This window comes from Trachypithecus francoisi, unplaced genomic scaffold, assembly GCF_009764315.1.
Source record: "Trachypithecus francoisi isolate TF-2019V2 unplaced genomic scaffold, Tfra_2.0 Lachesis_group20, whole genome shotgun sequence".
Lineage (NCBI taxonomy): Eukaryota > Metazoa > Chordata > Mammalia > Primates > Cercopithecidae > Trachypithecus > Trachypithecus francoisi.
Genome location: NW_022681466.1, coordinates 51,629,965 through 51,650,534, shown reverse-complemented (window position 1 = coordinate 51,650,534; position 20,570 = coordinate 51,629,965). Strand labels below are relative to the sequence as shown.

The 20,570-nt window shown below is 39.6% G+C and overlaps 1 protein-coding gene across 1 annotated transcript in view; it reads right to left on the bottom strand.

Annotated features, from left to right (window-relative positions):
• ZNF624 (zinc finger protein 624) overlaps window positions 1-20,570 on the bottom strand; it is a 52,509-nt gene that overhangs the window by 26,897 nt on the left and 5,042 nt on the right. Inside the window, exons 2-3 of the mRNA XM_033181741.1 lie at window positions 15,211-15,299; window positions 13,324-13,389 (exon numbers count right to left, since the gene is read on the bottom strand). Coding sequence (XP_033037632.1) covers window positions 13,324-13,389; window positions 15,211-15,297 — 153 coding nt within the window. The 5' untranslated portion in view covers window positions 15,298-15,299. The remainder of the gene's footprint in view (window positions 1-13,323; window positions 13,390-15,210; window positions 15,300-20,570) is intronic.

Here is a 20,570-nt window from a genome sequence, read left to right as displayed (position 1 = left end):
CTATATGTGTGTGTGTAAGTCAATTATTTGTATACACTACCAATAACTATTTCAAAAAGAAATTAAGAAAAAAAATCATTTATAACAGCAAAAATAAGAAAACACAGGAATGAAGTTAACAAAAGATGCGTAAAATATGCACACTGAAAACTATAAAACTACAAAACTGAAAGAAACTAAAGAATACATAAATAAGTGGGAGGACAACCCATGTTGAAGTATGGAAGACTTAATCTTGCTAATATAGCATTACTCTCCAAATTGATCAACAGATTCAACACAAGACTTACGCAAATTCCATGTGGCTTGTTTTTTCTGAAATGGAAAAGCTGATGCTAACATTCATTTGGAAATGAATTTGTTTTTCAAAACAATATTGAAAAAGAAGAAAGCTGAGGCACTCATACCTCCTAATTTCAAAACTTAACTTCAAAGGTACTTTCAAAACTTACTTCAAAGCTACAGTGCTCAAGACAGTATGGTACTGACATTAGGATAGACATTTCCATCAATGGAATAGAACTGACAGTCTAGGAATAAATCCCTACTATAATGGTCAGTTGGTTTTCAATAAGGGTACTAAGACAATGAGTAGAGAATAGTCTTTTCAACAAACAGTGCTGAGACAACTGAATATTCACATGCTAAAGAATGAAGTTGAATCTCTACCTCAGACCATAAACAAAACTTAACTCAAAATGGACTATAAACCTAAATATTAGTAAAACTATAAAACTGTAAGAAGGAAAGAGGAACATCTTCATGACCTTTGATTTGGCAATGAATTATTAGATATGACACCAAAAGCACAATAGACAAAAGACAAGAACAGATCATTTAGACTTCATCAAAATTAAAAACTTCTGTGCTTCAAGGGACATCCTTAAAAACTCAAAAAGGCAACCAAAGAATGTGAGAAAATATTTACAAACCATTTATCCGAAAAGGGATTTGTGTTTACATATAAACAAATAACCCAATTAAAAAATGGTCAAAGGATTTGAATAGACATTTCTTCAAAGGAGATACACAAATGGCTAATAAGTATGCTCAAGAGAAGATGCTCAAAGTCCTTAGTAATTAGGAAAATAAAATCCATAAGATACAGTAAGATACCACTTCACACCCAATGAGATGTGTATAATATTAAGACAATATTAAGTGTTGTTGAAGAAGTAGAGCAATTGCAACACTCATACATTGCTGGTAGGAATGTAATATGGGGCAGCTGCTTTGGAAAGCAATCTGACAGTTCCCCAATGGTTTAACAGAATTATCATATGATCCAGCAAAATTCCAACCCTAGGTATATACCAAGAGAAATGAAAACATATGCTCACACAAAAACATATACACAAATGTATTAGCATCATTATTAATTGCCCCAAAGTAGAAACAACAACTCAAATACTCATCAACTGACAAACGGATAAGCAGTATCTATATCCATACAACTGGAATATTATTTGGCCACAAAAAGGAATACAGTACTGACACAAGCTACAACACACATAAGCCTTGAAAATATTATGCTAAAATGAAAGAAGACAGTCTCAAAGGACCACATATTATATCATTCCATTTATATGAAATGTCCAGAATAGGTAAATCTATAGAGATGAAAAGATTAGTGGTTGTCAGAGGCTGTAAGGAGGAGGAATTGAGTACTGCTAGTGGGTATGGGGGTATGGGGTTTCTTTTTGAGGGTGATGGAATGTTCTGGAATTCCACACAGTGATGGTTATCTGTGAATATATTTAAAAACCACTGAAATGAATACTTTATGAATTTTATGATATATGAATTACACCTTAGTAAAACTGTCATTAAAAATACTGCCAGAGGGCCGGGCGCGGTGGCTCAAGCCTGTAATCCCAGCACTTTGGGAGGCCGAGACGGGTGGATCGTGAGGTCAGGAGATCGAGACCATCCTGGCTAACACGGCGAAACCCCGTCTCTACTAAAATATACAAAAAACTAGCCGGGCGAGTTGGCGGGCGCCTGTAGTCCCAGCTACTTGGGAGGCTGAGGCAGGAGAATGGCGTAAACCCAGGAGGCGGAGCTTGCAGTGAGCTGAGATCCGGCCACTGCACTCCAGCCTGGGCGACAGAGCGAGACTCCGTCTCAAAAAAAAAAAAAAAAAAATACTGCCAGAGGGGCGGTTCCAAGATGGCCAAATAGGAACAGTTCCAGTCTACAGCTCTCAGCATCAGCAATGCAGAAGACGGGTGATTTCTGCATTTCCAACTGAGGTACTGGGTTCATCTCACTAGGGCTCGTCGGACAGTGGGTGCAGGTCAGTGGATGCAGCCCACCAAGTGTAAGCTGACGCAGGGCAAGGCATCACCTCACCTGGGAAGAGCAAGGGGTCAGGGAATACCCTTTCCTACCCAAGGGAAGCTGTGACAGATGGCACCTGGAAAATCGGGTCATTCTCACCCTAATATTGTGCTTTTCCAACGGTATAGCAAATGGCACACCAGGAGATTATATCCCGCACCTGGCTTGGAGGGTCCCACACCCACGGAGCCTCGTTCATTGCTAGCACAGCAGTCTGAGACTGAACTGCAAGGCGGCAACAAGAATGGGGGAGGGGTGCCCGCCATTGCTGAGGCTTGAGTAGGTAAACAAAGTGGCCAGGAAGCTCCAACTGGGTGGAGCCCACCACAGCTCAAGGAGGCCTGCCTGCTTCTGTAGATTCCACCTCTGATGGCAGGGCATAGCTGAACAAAAGGCTGCAGAAACCTCTGCAGACTTAAATGTCCCTGTCTGACAGGTTTGAAGAGAGTAGTGGTTCTCCCAGCACGGAGTTTGAGATCTGAGAACGGACAGACTGCCTCCTCAAGTGGGTCCCTGACCCCCGAGTAGCCTAACTGGGAGGCAACCCCCAGTAGGGGCAGACTGACACCCCACATGGCCGGGTACTCCTCTGAGATGAAGCTTGCAAAGGAACGATCAGGCAGCAACATCTGCTGTTTAGCAATATTCGCTGTTCTGCAGCCTCCGCTGCCTGATACCCACGCAAACAGGGTCTGGAGTGCACCTCCAGCAAACTCCAACAGACCTGCAGCTGAGGGTCCTGACTGTTGGAAGGAAAACTAACAAACAGAAAGGACATCCACACCAAAATCCCATCTGTACATCACCATCATCAAAGACCAAAGGTAGATAAAACCATAAACATGGGGAAAAAAACAGCAAAAAAGTTGAAAATTCTAAAAATCAGAGCGCCTCTCCCCCTCCAAAGGAACACAGCTCCTTGCCAGCAACAGAACAAAGCTGGACAGAGAATGACTTTGACGAGTTGAAAGAAGAAGGCTTCAGAAGATCAGACTTCTCCAAGCTAAAGGAGGAAGTTTGAACCCATCGCGAAGAAGCTAAAAACCTTGAAAAAAGATTAGACAAATGGCTAACTAGAATAACCAGTGTAGAGAGAAGTCCTTAAATGACCTGATGGAGCTGAAAACCGTGGCACGAGAACTATGTGACGAATGCACAAGCTTCACTTGCCGATTCGATCAAGTGGAAGAAAGGATATCAGTGACTGAAGATGAAATGAATGAAATGAAGCAAGAAGTTTAGAGAAAAAAGAGTAAAAAGAAACGAACAAAGCGTCTAAGAAATATGGGACTATGTGAAAAGATTAAATATACGTCTGATAGGTGTATCTGAAAGTAATGGGGAGAATGGAACCAAATTGGAAAACACTCTGCAGGATATTATCTAGGAGAACTTCCCCAACCTAGCAAGGAAGGCCAACATTCAAATTCAGGAAATACGGAGAATGCCACAAAGATACTCCTCGAGAAGAGCAACTCCAAGACACATAATTTTCAGATTCATCCAAGTTGAAATGAACTAAAAAATGTTAAGGGCAGCCAGAGAGAAAGGTCGGGTTACCCACAAAGGGAAGCCCATCAGATTAACAGCGGATCTCTCGGCAGAAACTCTACAAGCCAGAAGAGAGTGGGGGCCAATATTTGACATTCTTAAAGAAAAGAGTTTTCAACCCAGAATTTCATATCCAGCCAAACTAAGCTTCATAAGTGAAGGAGAAACAAAATCCATTACAGACAAGCAAATGCTGAAAGATTCTGTCAACACCAGGCCTGCTCTACAAGAGCTCCTGAAGGAAGCACTAAACATGGAAAGGAACAACCGGTACCAGCCACTGAAAAACACACCAAACTGTAAAGATCATCGATGCTAGGAAGAAACTGCATCAACTAACGAGCAAAATAACCAACTAACATCATAATGACATGATCAAATTCACACATAACAATATTAACCTTAAATGTAAATGGGCTAAATGCTCCAATTAAAAGACACAGACTGGCAAACTGGATAAAGAGTCAAGACCCAACAGTGTGCTGTATTCAGGAGACCCATCTCACATGCAGAGACACACATAGGCTCAAAATAAAGGGATGGAGGAAGATCTACCAAGCAAATGGAAAACAAAAAAAAGGCAGGGTTTGCAATCCTAGTTTCTGATAAAACAGACTTTAAACCAACAAAGATCAAAAGAGACAAAGAAGGCCATTACATAATGGTAAAGGGATCAATTCAATAAGAAGAGCTAACTATCCTAAATATATATGCACCCAATACAGGAGCACCCAGATTCATAAAGCAAGTCCTTAGAGACCTACAAAGAGACTTAGACTCCCACACAATAATAATGGGAGACTTCAACACTCCACTGTCAACATTAGACAGATCAATGAGACAGAAAGTTAAAAAGGATATTCAGGAGTTGAACTCAGCTCTGCCCCAAGCAGACCTAATAGACATCTACAGAACTCTCCACCCCAAATCAACAGAATATACATTCTTCTTAGCACCACATTGCACTTATTCCAAAATTGACCACATAGTTGGAAGTAAAGCACTCCTCAGCAAATGTACAAGAACAGAAATTATAACAAACTGTCTCTCAGACCACAGTGCAATCAAACTAGAATGCAGGATTAAGAAACTCACTCAAAACCACTCAACTACATGGAAACTGAACAACCTGCTCCTGAATGACTACTGGGTACATAACAAAACGAAGGTAGAAATAAAGACGTTCTTTGAAACCAATGAGAACAAAGACACAACATATCAGAATCTCTGGGACACATTTAAAACAGTGTGTAGAGGGAAATTTATAGCACGATATACCCACAGGAGAAAGCAGGAAAGATCTAAAATTGACACCCTAACATCACAATTAAAACAACTAGAGAAGCAAGAGCAAACACATTCAAAAGCTAGCAGAAGGCAAGAAATGACAAAGATCAGAGCAGAACTGAAGGAGACAGAGATACAAAAAATCCTTCAAAAGATCAATGAATCCAGGAGCTGGTTTTTTGAAAAGATCAACAAAATTGATAGACTGCTAGCAAGATTAATAAAGAAGAGGGAAGAATCAAATAGATGCAATAAAAACTGATAGAGGGGATATCACCACTGATCCCACAGAAATACAAACTGCCATCAGAGAACACTATAAACACCTCTATGCAAACAAACTAGAAAATTGAGAATAAATGGATAAATTCCTGGACAAATACAACCTCCCAAGACTAAACCAGGAAGAAGTTGAATCCCTGAATAGACCAATAACAGGCTCTGAAATTGAGGCAATAATAGCCTACCAACCAAAAAAAGTCCAGGACCAGACAGATTCACAGCCGAATTCTACCAGAGGTACAAGGAGGAGCTGGTACCATTCCTTCTGAAACGACTCCAATCAATAGAAAAAGAGGGAATCCTCTCTAAGTCATTTTATGAGGCCAACATCATCCTGATACTAAAGCCTGGCAGAGACACAACAAAAAAAGATAATCAATATCCCTGATGAACATTGATGCAAAAATCCTCAGTAAAATACTGGCAAACGAATCCAGCAGCACATCAAAAAGCTTATCCACCATGATCAAGCGGGCTTCATCCCTGGGATGCAAGGCTGGTTCAACATACGCAAATCAATACACGTAATCCAAACAGAACCAAAGACAAAAACCACATGACCACATCATTGTCTCAATAGATGCAGAAAAGGCCTCTGACAAAATTCAAGAGCCCTTAATGCTAGAAACTCTCAATAAATTAGGTATTTATGGGACATATCTCAAAATAATAAGACCTATTTATAACAAACCCACAGCCAATATCATACTGAATGGGCAAAAACTAGAAGCACTCCCTTTGAAAACTGGCACAAGACAAGGATGCCCCCTCTCACCACTCCTATTCAACATAGTGTTGGAAGTTCTGGCTAGGGCAATCAGGCAGGAGAAAGAAATAGAGGGTATTCAGTTAGGAAAAGAGGAAGTCAAATTGTCCCTGTTTGCAGATGGCATGATTGTGTATTTAGAAAACCCCATCATTTCAGCCCAAAATCTCCTTAAGCTGATAAGCAGCTTCAGCAGTCTCAGGATACAAAATCAATGTGCAAAAATCACAAGCATTCTTATACACCAATAACAGACAAACAGAAAGCCAAATCATGAGTGAATTCCCATTCACAATTGCTTCAAAGGAATAAAATACCTAGGAATCCAACTTACAAGGGATGTGAAGGACCTCTTCAAGGAGAACTACAAACCACTGCTCAATGAAATAAAAGAGGACACAAACAAATGGAAGAACATTCCATGCTCATGGATAGGAAGAACCAATATCATGAAAATGGCCATACTGCCCAAGGTAATTTATAGATTCAATGCCATTCCCGTTAAGCTACCAATGACTTTCTTCACAGAATTGGAAAAAACTACTTTAAAGTTCATATGGAACCAAAAAAGAGCCCGCATTGCCAAGACAATCCTAAGCAAAAAGAACAAAGCTGGAGGCATCACACTACCTGACTTAAAACTATACTACAAGGCTACTGTAACCAAAACAGCATGGTACTGGTACGAAAACAGAGATATAGACCAATGGAACAGAACAGAGCCCTTGGAAATAATACCACACATCTACAGCCATCTGATCTTTGACAAATCTGACAAAAAATGGGGAAAGGATTCCCTATTTAATAAATGGTGCTGGGAAAACTGGCTAGCCATATATAGAAAGCTGAAACTAGATCCCTTCCTTACACCTTATACAAAAATTAATTCAAGATGGACTAAAGACTTAAATGTTAGACCTAAAACCATAAAAACCCTAGAAGAAAACCTAGGCAATGCCATTCAGGACACAGGCATGGGCAAGGACTTCATGTTTCAAACACCAAAAGCAATGGCAACAAAAGCCAAAATAGACAATTGGGATCTAATTAAACTAAAGAGCTTCTGCACAGCAAAAGAAACTACCATCAGAGTGAACAGACAACCTACAGAATGGGAGAAAATTTTTGCAATCTATTTATCTGACAAAGGGCTAATATCCAGAATCTACAAAGAACTCAAACAAACTTACAAGAAAAAAACAAATGGCCGGGCACGGTGGCTCACACCTGTAATCCCAGCAGTTTGCGAGGCCAAGGCGGGCGGATCACGAGGTCAGGAGATTGAGACCATCCTGGCTAACATGGTGAAACCCCGTCTCTACTAAAAATACAAAAAATTTAGCCGAGTGTGGTGGCAGGCGCCTGTACTCGCAGCTACTCGGGAGGCTGAGACAGGAGAATGGCGTGAACCCGGGAGGCAGAGCTTGCAGTAAGCTGAGATCGCGCCACTGCTCTCCAGCCTGGGCGACAAAGCGAGACTCTGCCTCAAAAAAACAAACAAAAAAACCCCCCCAAAAACAACCAACCCAATCAAAAAGTGGGCAAAGGATATGAACAGACACTTCTCAAAAGAAGATATTTATGCAGCAAACAGACACATGAACAAATGCTCATCATCACTGGCCATCAGAGAAATGCAAATCAAAACCACAATGAGATACCATCTCACACCAGTTAGAATGGAAATCATTAAAAAGTCAGGAAACAACAGGTGCTGGGGAGGATGTGGAAAAATAGGAACACTTTTACACTGTTGGTGGGACTGTAAACTAGTTCAACCATCGTGGAAGACTGTGTGGCGATTCCTCAAGCATCTAGAACTAGAAATACCGTTTGACCCAGCCATCCCATTACTGGGTATATACCCAAAGGATTATAAATCATGCTGCTATGAAGACACATGCACACGTATGTTTACTGCAGCACTATTCACAATAGTAAAGACTTGGAACCAACCCAAATGTCCATCAATGATAGATTGGATTAAGAAAATGTGGCACATATACACCATGGAATACTATGCAGCCATAAAAAAGGATGAGTTCATGTCCTTTGTAGGGACATGGATGAAGGTGGAAACCATCATTCTCAGCAAACTAACGCAAGGACAAAACAACAACAACAACAACAAAAAACCCCTGCATGTTCTCATTCATAGGTGGGAATTGAACAATGAGAACACATGGACATAGGGTGGGGAACATCACACACTGGGGCCTGTCGTGGAGTTGGGGGAGGCGGGGCGGGGGAGGGATAGCATTAGGAGATATAACTAATGTAAATGACGAGTTAATGGATGCAGCACACCAACATGGCACATGTATACATATGTAACAAACCTGCACGTTGTGCACATGTACCCTGGAACTTGAAGTATAATAAAGAAAACAAAAAAAGAAAGAAAATAGCTTCAGGATCAAGAGTGCCCTAAAGTACAGCAGTCTGGATAATACAAGTGTTCAGTCAGATCTTTCCCTGCTGCCGTGTTCCCCAAATAATAACATGGACCCTCTTTACAGATGCCAATTCCACTGACCCACCAGTATTTGAAAAGGATGCCATGGGGAGTTATTTCTGCCACTCTTTTAAAAAAATAATTCACTTATGAGATGGAGGTGGAAATTCACAGAGAATTGACAGGTATGGGTTATCTCTTGTAGGGCCTCAGAATAGAGCATTGCCAAGCACCCTTTGGGGGCCTGGTCTTGTGCTACTGACTTTACTGGTCTTCCGGAAGGGCTGCTCCCATTGGCTCTTGGGTGGGATGGTAAATTTGCTAAACCAGGTTCACTGCACCTTCCCCTCACAAAGGAGTATATATGCCTGGAGTGGCTCCATTGCTAGGCTCCATTTCCAGCACCTACCAATTGGCACTGTGTATTTTTAAAAGAACAACATTGAGGCTCCTTGCCTCCTTTCAAACTGTGAGAGAGAGTAAGTTTCTATTCAGTGTTCTAAATGCTATCTGCTTAGTTTGATAGGGTTGTAGTGACTATCATGGGTGTTTTATTGAAGTCCAAAGTATCCCAGAAAATGTACATGCCTCTCTTTTCTTATTAAATGGTGTAAAGGAAAAAAAAAAATATTGCCAGAAAGACAATCTTTTTCTTCTCTCCCAGGGGAAATCAGGTAAATAAATAATCATAAAAAATCAGAGGTTTGTGTGGCATGAAGAACGAATGAAATATTGATTGTAGAATGTGGAAGTGTGAATTAAGCTTTGAAACATAAAACTGCTGCAATAGTTTTGATGCCTTCCCCCCAAACCTCATGTTCAAAACTGATCCCCATGTTGGAGTGGGGCCTAATGGGAGGTGCCTGTGTCATGGGGCTGGGTCCCTCATGAATGGCTTGGTGCCATCCTCACGGTATTGAGTGAGTTCTCCCTCTATTATTAATAGTTCCCATGAGTGCTGGCTGTTAAAAAGAGCATGGGCCGGGCACAGTGGCTCACGTCTGTAATCCCAGCACTTTGGGTGGCTGAAGTGGGCAGATCAGAGGTCAGGAAATCGAGACCATCCTGGCTAACACAGTGAAACCCCGTCTCTACTAAAAATACAAAAAAATTAGCCAGGCGTGGTGGTGGGCACCTGTAGTCCCAGCTACTCGGGAGGCTGAGGCAGGGGAATGGCGTGAACCCAGGAGGTGGAGCTTGCAGTGAGCCAAGATTGCACCACTGCACTTCAGCCTGGGTGACAAAGCGAGACTCTGTCTTAGAAAAAAAAAAAAAGAGCATGGCCCCTTCCCTCTCCTACTCTTGCTATGTAGTCTCTACACATACTGGCGCTCTTTCCTTTTCACTGTGAATAGAAGCAGCCTGAGGCCCTCACAAGATGCAGATACTGGCAGTATGCTGCTTATACAAACTGCAGAACTGTGAGCCAAATAAACCCTTTTCTTTATAAATAACCCACCCTTGGTTATTACTTTATATGGCAACAAACAGACTAAAACAACTTCTAAGAATGTTGAGGGCATTTTGATCTTGGTGAAAGTAAATTCACTTAAGTATCCTTTATTCAGAAACTGAACTTTGTTAAACTGAAGAAACTATTACTATAACTAAAGTTTTATTTTTATTGCAAAAAGTTCCTAGGGAGCTAAAAGAGTACCCATTTATTTCAATTGCACCATCCCAGACCAACTCTATTCATAATTTAGACAAAATTGGAAACCTAAAACATAATACCCAGAAATTGCTGATTCTAAGATAACACACTGACGCATACAATGGAAACCAGAAATCATAAGCCTCATATTCTTTACCTCAAAGACACTGAGAAAATAACATTAAGCCAGACTGACATAAAATTTTCTTTTTGATGGAGTTCAAGAAAGTAAAAATTAGCTTATACTGAGAAAGCAAAATTCTGCCCTTCCACACCTCAAGCTAGAATAGACACAGATAAAACCCATTGAAAAGTTAACAGCAAACAATATTTCTTCTAAGGTCATTCTGCAGCTGTAAAATGTCATAATTACCCGTTTTGAGCAACTACTGCTTTCTTACTCATTATGACACCTTGTCTTTTAAAGTCATAGGCTGTCAGAAATTGTGTAGTCTGAAATCACATCAGAAAGAATGAAAGTGACTTTGATGCTGAGAAGCAGTTATTTGCAACTCAGATGCAGACTTTCACATGAGGGGTTTCTGAATATGTCATTTTACATTTAACTTTGTATTTTCCAAGGAAATAGGACCCCAGGTCCATTATGCAGTCCGGACATGGCATTGACTCTTTTATACAGAGCCTATTTTGCTTTAAGTCTATCACATCACTGATCTCACTGAAATTTCATCAGAATGCCCTCCTTCATCAAGATTATATGATAACCCAGTCGGGTGCCATGGTTCATGCCCGTAATCCCAGCATTTTGGGAGGCTGATGTGGGTGGATCACTTGAGGTCAGGAGTTGGAAGACCAGCTTGGCCAACATGGTGAAACTCCGTCTATACTAAAAATACAAAAATTAGCTGGACATGGTGGTAGGTGCCTAGTCCCAGCTACTGGGAGGTTTTTAAAAGCTTCTTATTATCTCCTGTTTATCTTGAGGTTATGCTTATCTAGTTATTTGTTGTTGGGAAATTAAGCTGTTCACCAAAAGTTACAACATATATACTGGCACTGATACTCACTGTCCCTGACCTCACTGGTTTTAGTTTGTGACTTCACTAGCATGTAAGTGTCTTAATCTTACATATGTCAGAAAATATCAAGACTCTTTGTTTTGATGTGTTCCTTTTGGGTCTGATTATAATAATCATGCAATAAGAGTTCTTCATCAATCTTCTATAGTTTCTTTGTTAGACGTTTGCACTAAAAAAATGTACCTGTAAAATAAAAGACATTTTAGCATTGAAAGTTCTTCTTTTAAAGGACTATGCTACAAACAAACAAACAAACAAAAAAAACACTAATTGAAAATGTCAGCCGGGCACGGTGGCTCATGTCTGTAACCCAGCACTTTGGGAGGCTGAGGCAGGCAGGTCACCTGAGGTCAGGAGTTCAAGACCAGTCTGGCCAACATGGTGAAACCCCATCTCTACTGAAAATACAAAAATTAGCTGGGCGTGGTAGTAGGTGCCTGTAATCCTGGCTACTTGGGAGGCTGAGGCAGAAGAATCGCTTGTACCTGGGAGGCAAAGGTTGCAGTGAGCCGAGATTGTGCCACTGCACTCCAGCCTGGGTGACAGAGCGAGACTTCATCTCAAGGAAAAAAAAAAAAAAAAAAAAAAGTCAACAATACTTATAAGAAAATCAAGCAAATAAAAAACCAATTAAATTAAATTAATAACTTATTGATAGTTATCATCAAATCGTTGGTTCTATTCAAAGTAAAATTAAACTAAGCTATGTTCAGTATGTATTAAAAAAAGGATGCAGAATTTAGGGAAGAGCCAGACAGAATTAATCTTCTACCAGGGACTCCCTGTCAGAACAAAAATAAACCATATGAATTGTACACCATGCCAAAAAGTATGGCATTTTCCTAAGGTTTGTGGTTCAAAGTCTAAAACTATGAATATTTCTACCTTAAGTTTTTAAGAATCTAAGTTATCATATGTTAAAAAAATTGAAAAATCATTTCAAAAATATTATGTATAAAACTGAATCTCAGAATGTATTTTCTCATAGAAGCAAAAGTAAAAACCACATTTTACACAAAACATCTCTGGAATAAAACTAACCTTCAAAGGATAATCTTAAAAAATTTAAAACCATAATTCTTCTAAAAGCATAGTGAATACTTGTCAAAGATTTACTTAAGGCATTAATGAGGGATCAGCAGCTAGACAAGACAAGTTTAAAGGAGATGCAAGAAACCGATATACAGATAGTGGAAAAAAGAATGCTGGAATAAGACTGCAAAATTAGATACAAACCTGATTAATGTTCTACAGGACAGTAATACCATAACTTTGGGGATTATCTTTTATCCTAGCAAAAATAACTGCAACGTTTCAATCTTGTACAAGTTAATATCTTTTAGGATCTAAATATTAATTAACAGTAAATGGTAAGTCAAACAACATAACCCTCCCCTGCTATGTCAGATAACCCTTAGACAGGCTTGTTAATACAATGGTCTAATATGACTCTGAAACGGCCTACATTTATCTTTTATTTATTTCTAAGTTTTGGATAATTTTTCTCATCACAACAAATTTCTGATTTTTACTTTTTCTGGAAAAATCAAGTGGATTCAGTATTCACAAATAAGAAAGCCTTAATAAATAAAATGAAATAAAATATCTAAACCAATTTAAACTCATCTGAACACTATTTCCACAATGTTGATGTACTCTTGGTATTTTTTACTGGCACAGCATTGGGTCTTACAATGCAGCACAAGCATCAGACTATGTGATGATAGAATATTTTACCATTAGTAATCATGATGTGACTATCTGGCTAGATTAGGGCTGCCACCTCTGAGAGAAATGAAATCTGTTAAATTGATGCCACCAGCCCTGGGGCTACCATACCAATCAAATAATCATTGTGAACTCGCAATTAACTGGTAACATTGAGAATCAGAGGCAGTAAAATAGGCATTTTCTCTGTATTCATTATATGTACAACGGTAGGTATTACCTTTACCAATTTTGTTTCTTCTGCCTGAAGGTGAAGATCTTCATCTGGCTGGGTAACTTCAGGGTTCTGATGGGATACAGGATAAGATCACTCAGTGATAGGCTGCCTATGACCTACAGCAGAGCCTCAACGAGCACCACCAATCCACTGTGGATGCAGTGTATATGGGATGACCTCGTCTACTGTTTAACTTAGGGCTGAAATCAAAGTCCCATTGTAACATGCAATCATAATCTTTCACTTTGTTTGGGACAATGACAAACACATGTAAGATTGACAAAGATATAACTGCTTTTAACAAAGAACCTATCAAAACAAAAATAAACTTACAATAAAGGGCCTTCAGACACTATGTAAGTCTGCTTTTTCATATTGGGATGAAATCTATTTCTCAGAAAGTATCTATCTTGCTCAAGAATAATATTCAAAACCTACTATCTGTTTTCTACAATTGAAAAATCATTACAGTGTTTGGTGGGGGGAGATGGCTCAGCAGTCACTCAGGAAGTATTTCAGCAACCTCTCATAACATTGTTTTCTTCCAAAACTTAGAAACTGTATCTCCATGAGGGCCTTATTTATTTATTTATTTATTTACTTATTTATTTTTGAGACAGAGTCTCACTCTGTCACTGCCCAGGCTGGAGTGCAGTGGGGCGATCTTGGCTCACTGCAACCTCTGTCTCCCAGGTTCAAGTGATTCTCCTGTCTCAGCCCCCTGAGTAGCTGGGACTACAGGCACGTACCACCATGCAGGCTAATTTTTTGTACTCTTTTTTGTAGAGACAGAGTTTTGCCATGTTGCTCAGGCTGGTCTTGAACTCCTGGGCTCAGACACTCTGCCGACCTCAGCCTCCCAAAGTGCTAGGATTGCAGGCATGAGCCACCACACCCAGCCCATGAGGGCCTGATTTTATAAACGAAATGATATTTATCTTCTAGTAATAGTTATCCATTTCAGATTTTGTGCCATTTAAAAAAATTAGGATTGCAGGCATGAGCCACCACACCCAGCCCATGAGGGCCTGATTTTATAAACGAAATGATATTTTACTTTATCTTCTAGTAATAGTTATCCATTTCAGATTTTGTGCCATTTAAAAAATTATGCCATTATAAAAAAATATATACCCCTTTCTCATCTGAACTATGTTCACAAATACTTTATGACAATTAAAATCCCATTTTTAATTCAGTACCAGCTTAAATCTAACTATCCTCATGAACTTTCTATGACCAGTTTAGCCCACACTATCATCCCATTTCTTTCTTTTCATAGTACTCATCATCTTTATCATACTGATAAGCAACTACTATTCACCTAAATAATGTAATTATTACTTTTGTACATTTTACCTCAATGAAACTGTAAATTCCCTACAGCCAAGCACTGTCTTAAACATATTCTCTCAATGTAATCTATTAAATCTGATCACTTCCTAATGGGTAGAAAAGAGATCACTGACAGTGGCACAAGGGGAATGGCTCCTATAAATCAGGGCTGGGGTATGTGTTTGTGTACATATATTTTCACCAAAATTTCCTAAATAAAATTTTCCAATTGAAAAATATTCCATTCTGCTGTCCCAGAAATAACTGAAATTTCCTGGGAAAAATACGAATTTAATATCAAAATTAAGATGTCTGTCATAACTAATGACAGCTCAGATATTTTTTGAAAGATCATGTGTCCTGATATTTGGCTAAGTAAGTATAGTGAATCCTCCCATAGTTTACTCCCTTTACTGTGAACTCAATTTTCATGGGTCTATTTAGTTGAGTTCCCAGAAGCGGTGTCGGGGAAGCAGAGAAGTCACAAGCCTTCGGGAAAAGTAAACATGCTCTCAAACCAAGAGAGTAGGTCAAAAACAGGGAATCCCAACTTACCAGAGGTCCAACTGAAAAAAACACAGCAGCCATAATCTCTGCCTCTGGTTTCCCCTCTCTGGAAAGAGTGGAGTCTTGCAAAGACATATCTAAGGAAGAGAAATAAGCCATGAAAACCAATCCTACCTGGGGAATTTCAGACTTACCAAGTTGGAATCCTGACATACAAGTGAGCATGACCTCCCTAAGGAAGCACAAGAGTAACCCTTAAGATCAGTGAAGGACAAAGACCCTTGCTCCTGCAGAGCTCGAGATTTTAGCACTGTTAACTACAGTCACAACTAACAGGCTAGCCACTGTACAGGGAGGTTTTAAAATATTTTCTCATGTTATTTTCACATCAACCTAATAAGAATATTCCCATTCCATAGATGAGGAAACTGAGTCTAGAAAAATTAAACTACCCAAGGCCATGCAAATACATGACTCCAAATCAATCTAATTCCAAAGCCCATACCTTTTCCACTGAATCAACATGCTGTGTGAAGTACAACAAAAAAATACTTCAATCTTTCTTTGCCATAATTACTTACTCATCTAACAATTAAATATTCTAAGAATCTCCTTTTCTTGCCTTTCCCACGAACAATTTCTTAACATTTTCAGAGATCTGTTTCGTGTAAAGAGAACACTATAACTTCAAAATTTAAATGATATTGGAAGTCTTGACTTACCCCCTCCCAATCTGATATTCAAATAGATCTTTATCCTTTCTTTCTTTTTTTTTTTTATTATACTTTAAGTTCTAGGGTACATGTGCATAACGTGCAGGTTTGTTACATATGTATACTTGTGCCATGTTGGTGTGCTGCACCCATCAACTCGTCAGCACCATCAATCATCATTTATATCATGTATAACTCCCCAATGCAATCCCTCCCTCCTCCCCTCTCCCCATGATAGGCCCCAGTGTGTGATGTTCCCCTTCCCGAGTCCAAGTGATCTCATTGTTCAGTTCCCACCTATGAGTGAGAACATGCGGTGTTTGGTTTTCTCTTCTTGTGATAGTTTGCTAAGAATGATGGTTTCCAGCTGCATCCATGTCCCTACAAAGGACGCAAACTCATCCTTTTGGATGGCTGCATAGTATTCCATGGTGTATATATGCCACATTTTCTTAATCCAGTCTGTCACAGATGGACATTTGGGTTGATTCCAAGTCTTTGCTATTGTGAATAGTGCCGCAATAAACATACGTGTGCATGTGTCTTTGTAGTAGAGTAATTTATAATCTTTGGGTATATACCCAGTAGTGGGATGGCTGGGTCATATGGTACATCTAGTTCTAGATCCTTGAGGAATCGCCATACTGTTTTCCATAATGGTTGAACTAGTTTACAATCCCACCAACAGTGTCAAAGTGTTCCTATTTCTCCACATCCTCTCCAACACCTGTTGTTTCCTGACTTCTTAATGATTGCCATTCTAACTGGTGTGAGATGGTATCTCATTGTGGTTTTGATTTGCATTTCTCTGATGGCGAGTGATGATGAGCATTTTTTCATATGTCTGTTGGCTGTATGGATGTCTTCTTTTGAGAAATGTCTGTTCATATCCTTTGCCCACTTTTTGATGGGGTTGTTTGTTTTTTTCTTGTATATGTGTTTGAGTTCTTTGTAGATTCTGGATATTAGCCCTTTGTCAGATGAGTAGGTTGCAAAAATTTTCTCCCATTCTGTAGGTTGCCTGTTCACTCTGATGGTAGTTTCTTTTGCTGTGCAGAAGCTCTTTAGTTTAATGAGATCCCATTTGTCAATTTTGGCTTTTGCTGCCGTTGCTTTTGGTGTTTTAGACATGAAGTCCTTGCCCATGCCTATGTCCTGAATGGTACTACCTAGATTTTCTTCTAGGATTTTTATGGTATTAGGTCTAACATTTAAGTCTCTAATCCATCTTGAATTAATCTTCGTATAAGGGGTAAGGAAAGGATCCAGTTTCAGCTTTCTACTTATGGCTAGCCAATTTTCCCAGCACCATTTATTAAATAGGGAATCCTTTCCCCATTTCTTGTTTCTCTCAGGTTTATCAAAGATCGGATGGCTGTAGATGTGTGGTGTTATTTCTGAGGACTCTGTTCTGTTCCATTGGTCTATATTTCTGTTGTGGTACCAGTACCATGCTGTTTTGGTTACTGTAGCCTTGTAGTATAGTTTGAAGTCAGGTAGCGTGACGCCTCCAGCTTTGTCCTTTTGACTTAGGATTGTCTTGGCAATGCGGGCTCTTTTTTGGTTCCATATGAACTTTAAAGCAGTTTTTTCCAATTCTGTGAAGAAACTCATTGGTAGCTTGATGGGGATGGCATTGAATCTATAAATAACCTTGGGCAGTATGGCCATTTTCACGATATTGATTCTTCCTATCCATGTGCATGGTATGTTCTTCCATTTGTTTGTGTCCTCTTTGATTTCACTGAGCAGTGGTTTGTAGTTCTCCTTGAAGAGGTCCTTTACATCCCTTGTAAGCTGGATTCCTAGGTATTTGATTCTCTTTGAAGCAATTGTGAATGGAAGTTCATTCCTTATTTGGCTCTCTGCTTGTCTGTTACTGGTGTATAAGAATGCTTGTGATTTTTGCACATTAATTTTGTATCCTGAGACTTTGCTGAAGTTGCTTATCAGCTTAAGGAGATTTTGGGCTGAGACGATGGGGTTTTCTAAATATACAATCATGTCATCTGCAAACAGGGACAATTTGACTTCTTCTTTTCCTAACTGGATACCCTTGATTTCTTTCTCTTGCCTGATTGCCCTAGCCAGAACTTCCAACACTATGTTGAATAGGAGTGGTGAGAGAGGGCATCCCTGTCTTGTGCCAGTTTTCAAAGGGAATTTTTCCAGTTTTTGCCCATTCAGTATGATATTAGCTGTGGGTTTGTCATAAATAGCTCTTATTATTTTGAGGTACATTCCATCAACACCGAATTTATTGAGCGCTTTTAGCATAAAGGGCTGTTGAATTTTGTCAAAAGCCTTTTCTGCATCTATTGAGATAATCATGTGGTTCTTGTCTTTGGTTCTGTTTATATGCTGGATTACGTTTATTGATTTGCGAATGTTGAACCAGCCTTGCATCCCAGGGATGAAGCCCACTTGATCATGGTGGATAAGCTTTTTGATGTGCTGCTGAATCCGGTTTGCCAGTATTTTATTGATAATTTTTGCATCGATGTTCATCAGGGATATTGGTCTAAAATTCTCTTTTTTTGTTGTGTCTCTGCCAGGCTTTGGTATCAGGATGATGTTGGCCTCATAAAAAGAGTTAGGGAGGATTCCCTCTTTTTCTATTGATTGGAATAGTTTCAGAAGGAATGGTACCAGCTCCTCCTTGTACCTCTGGTAGAATTCAGCTGTGAATCCATCTGGTCCTGGACTTTTTTTCGTGGGTAGGCTATTAATTGTTGCCTCAATTTCAGAGCCTACTATTGGTCTATTCAGGGATTCGACTTCTTCCTGGTTTAGTCTTGGGAGAGTGTAAGTGTCCAGGAAATTATCCATTTCTTCTAGATTTTCTAGTTGATTTGCATAGAGGCATTTATAGTATTCTCTGATGGTGTTTGTATTTCTGTGGGGTCAGTGGTGATATCCCCTTTATCATTTTTTATTGCGTCTATTTGATTCCTCTCTCTTTTCTTCTTTATTAGTCTTGCTAGCGGTCTGTCAATTTTGTTGATCTTTTCAAAAAACCAACTCCTGGATTCATTGATTTTTTGGAGGGTTTTTTGTGTCTCTATCTCCTTCAGTTCTGCTCTGATCTTAGTTATTTCTTGCCTTCTGCTAGCTTTTGAATGTGTTTGCTCTTGCCTCTCTAGTTCTTTTAATTGTGATGTTAGAGTGTCAATTTTAGATCTTTCCTGCTTTCTCTTGTGGGCATTTAGTGCTATAAATTTCCCTCTACACACTGCTTTAAATGTGTCCCAGAGATTCTGGTATGTTGTATCTTTGTTCTCATTGGTTTCAAAGAACATCTTTATTTCTGCTTTCATTTCGTTATGTACCCAGTAGTCATTCAGGAGCAGGTTGTTCAGTTTCCATGTAGTTGAGTGGTTTTGATTGAGTTTCTTAGTCCTGAGTTCTAGTTTGATTGCACTGTGGTCTGAGAGACAGTTTGTTATAATTTCTGTTCTTGTACATTTGCTGAGGAGTGCTTTACTTCCAATTATGTGGTCAATTTTGGAATAAGTGCGATGTGGTGCTGAGAAGAATGTATATTCTGTTGATTTGGGGTGGAGAGTTCTATAGATGTCTATTAGGTCCGCTTGGTGCAGAGATGAGTTCAATTCCTGGATATCCTTGTTAACTTTCTGTCTCGTTGATCTGTCTAATGTTGACAGTGGAGTGTTGAAGTCTCCCATTATTATTGTATGGGAGTCTAAGTCTCTTTGTAGGTCTCTAACGACTTGCTTTATGAATCTGGGTGCTCCTGTATTGGGTGCATAGATATTTAGGAGAGTTAGCTCTTCCTGTTGAATTGATCCCTTTACCATTATGTAATGGCCTTCTTTGTCTCTTTTGATCTTTGATGGTTTAAAGTCTGTTTTATCAGAGACTAGGATTGCAACCCCTGCTTTTTTTTGTTCTCCATTTGCTTGGTAGATCTTCCTCCATCCCTTTATTTTGAGCCTATGTATGTCTCTGCATGTGAGATGGGTCTCCTGAATACAGCAGACTGATGGGTCTTGACTCTTTATCCAATTTGCCAGTCTGTGTCTTTTAATTGGAGCATTTAGTCCATTTGCATTTAAGGTTAATATTGTTATGTGTGAACTTGATCCTGTCATTATGATATTAACTGGTTATTTTGCTCGTTAGTTGATGCAGTTTCTTCCTAGCCTCGATGGTCTTTACATTTTGGCATGTTTTTGCAATGGCTGGTACCGGTTGTTCCTTTCCATGTTTAGGGCTTCCTTCAGGGTCTCTTGTAAGGCAGGCCTGGTGGTGACAAAATCTCTAAGCATTTGCTTATCTGTAAAGGATTTTCTTTCTCCTTCACTGATGAAACTTAGTTTGGCTGGATATGAAATTCTGGGTTGAAAATTCTTTTCTTTAAGAACGTTGAATATTGGCCCCCACTCTCTTCTGGCTTGTAGAGTTTCTGCCGAGAGATCTGCTGTTAGTCTGATGGGCTTCCCTTTGTGGGTAACCCGACCTTTCTCTCTGGCTGCCCTTAAGATTTTTTCTTCATTTCAACTCTGGTGAATCTGGCAATTATGTGTCTTGGAGTTGCTCTTCTGGAGGAGTATCTTTGTGGTGTTCTCTGTATTTCCTGAATTTGAATGTTGGCCTGCCCTACTAGGTTGGGGAAGTTCTCCTGGATGATATCCTGAAGAGTGTTTTCCAACTTGGTTCCATTTTCCCCCTCAC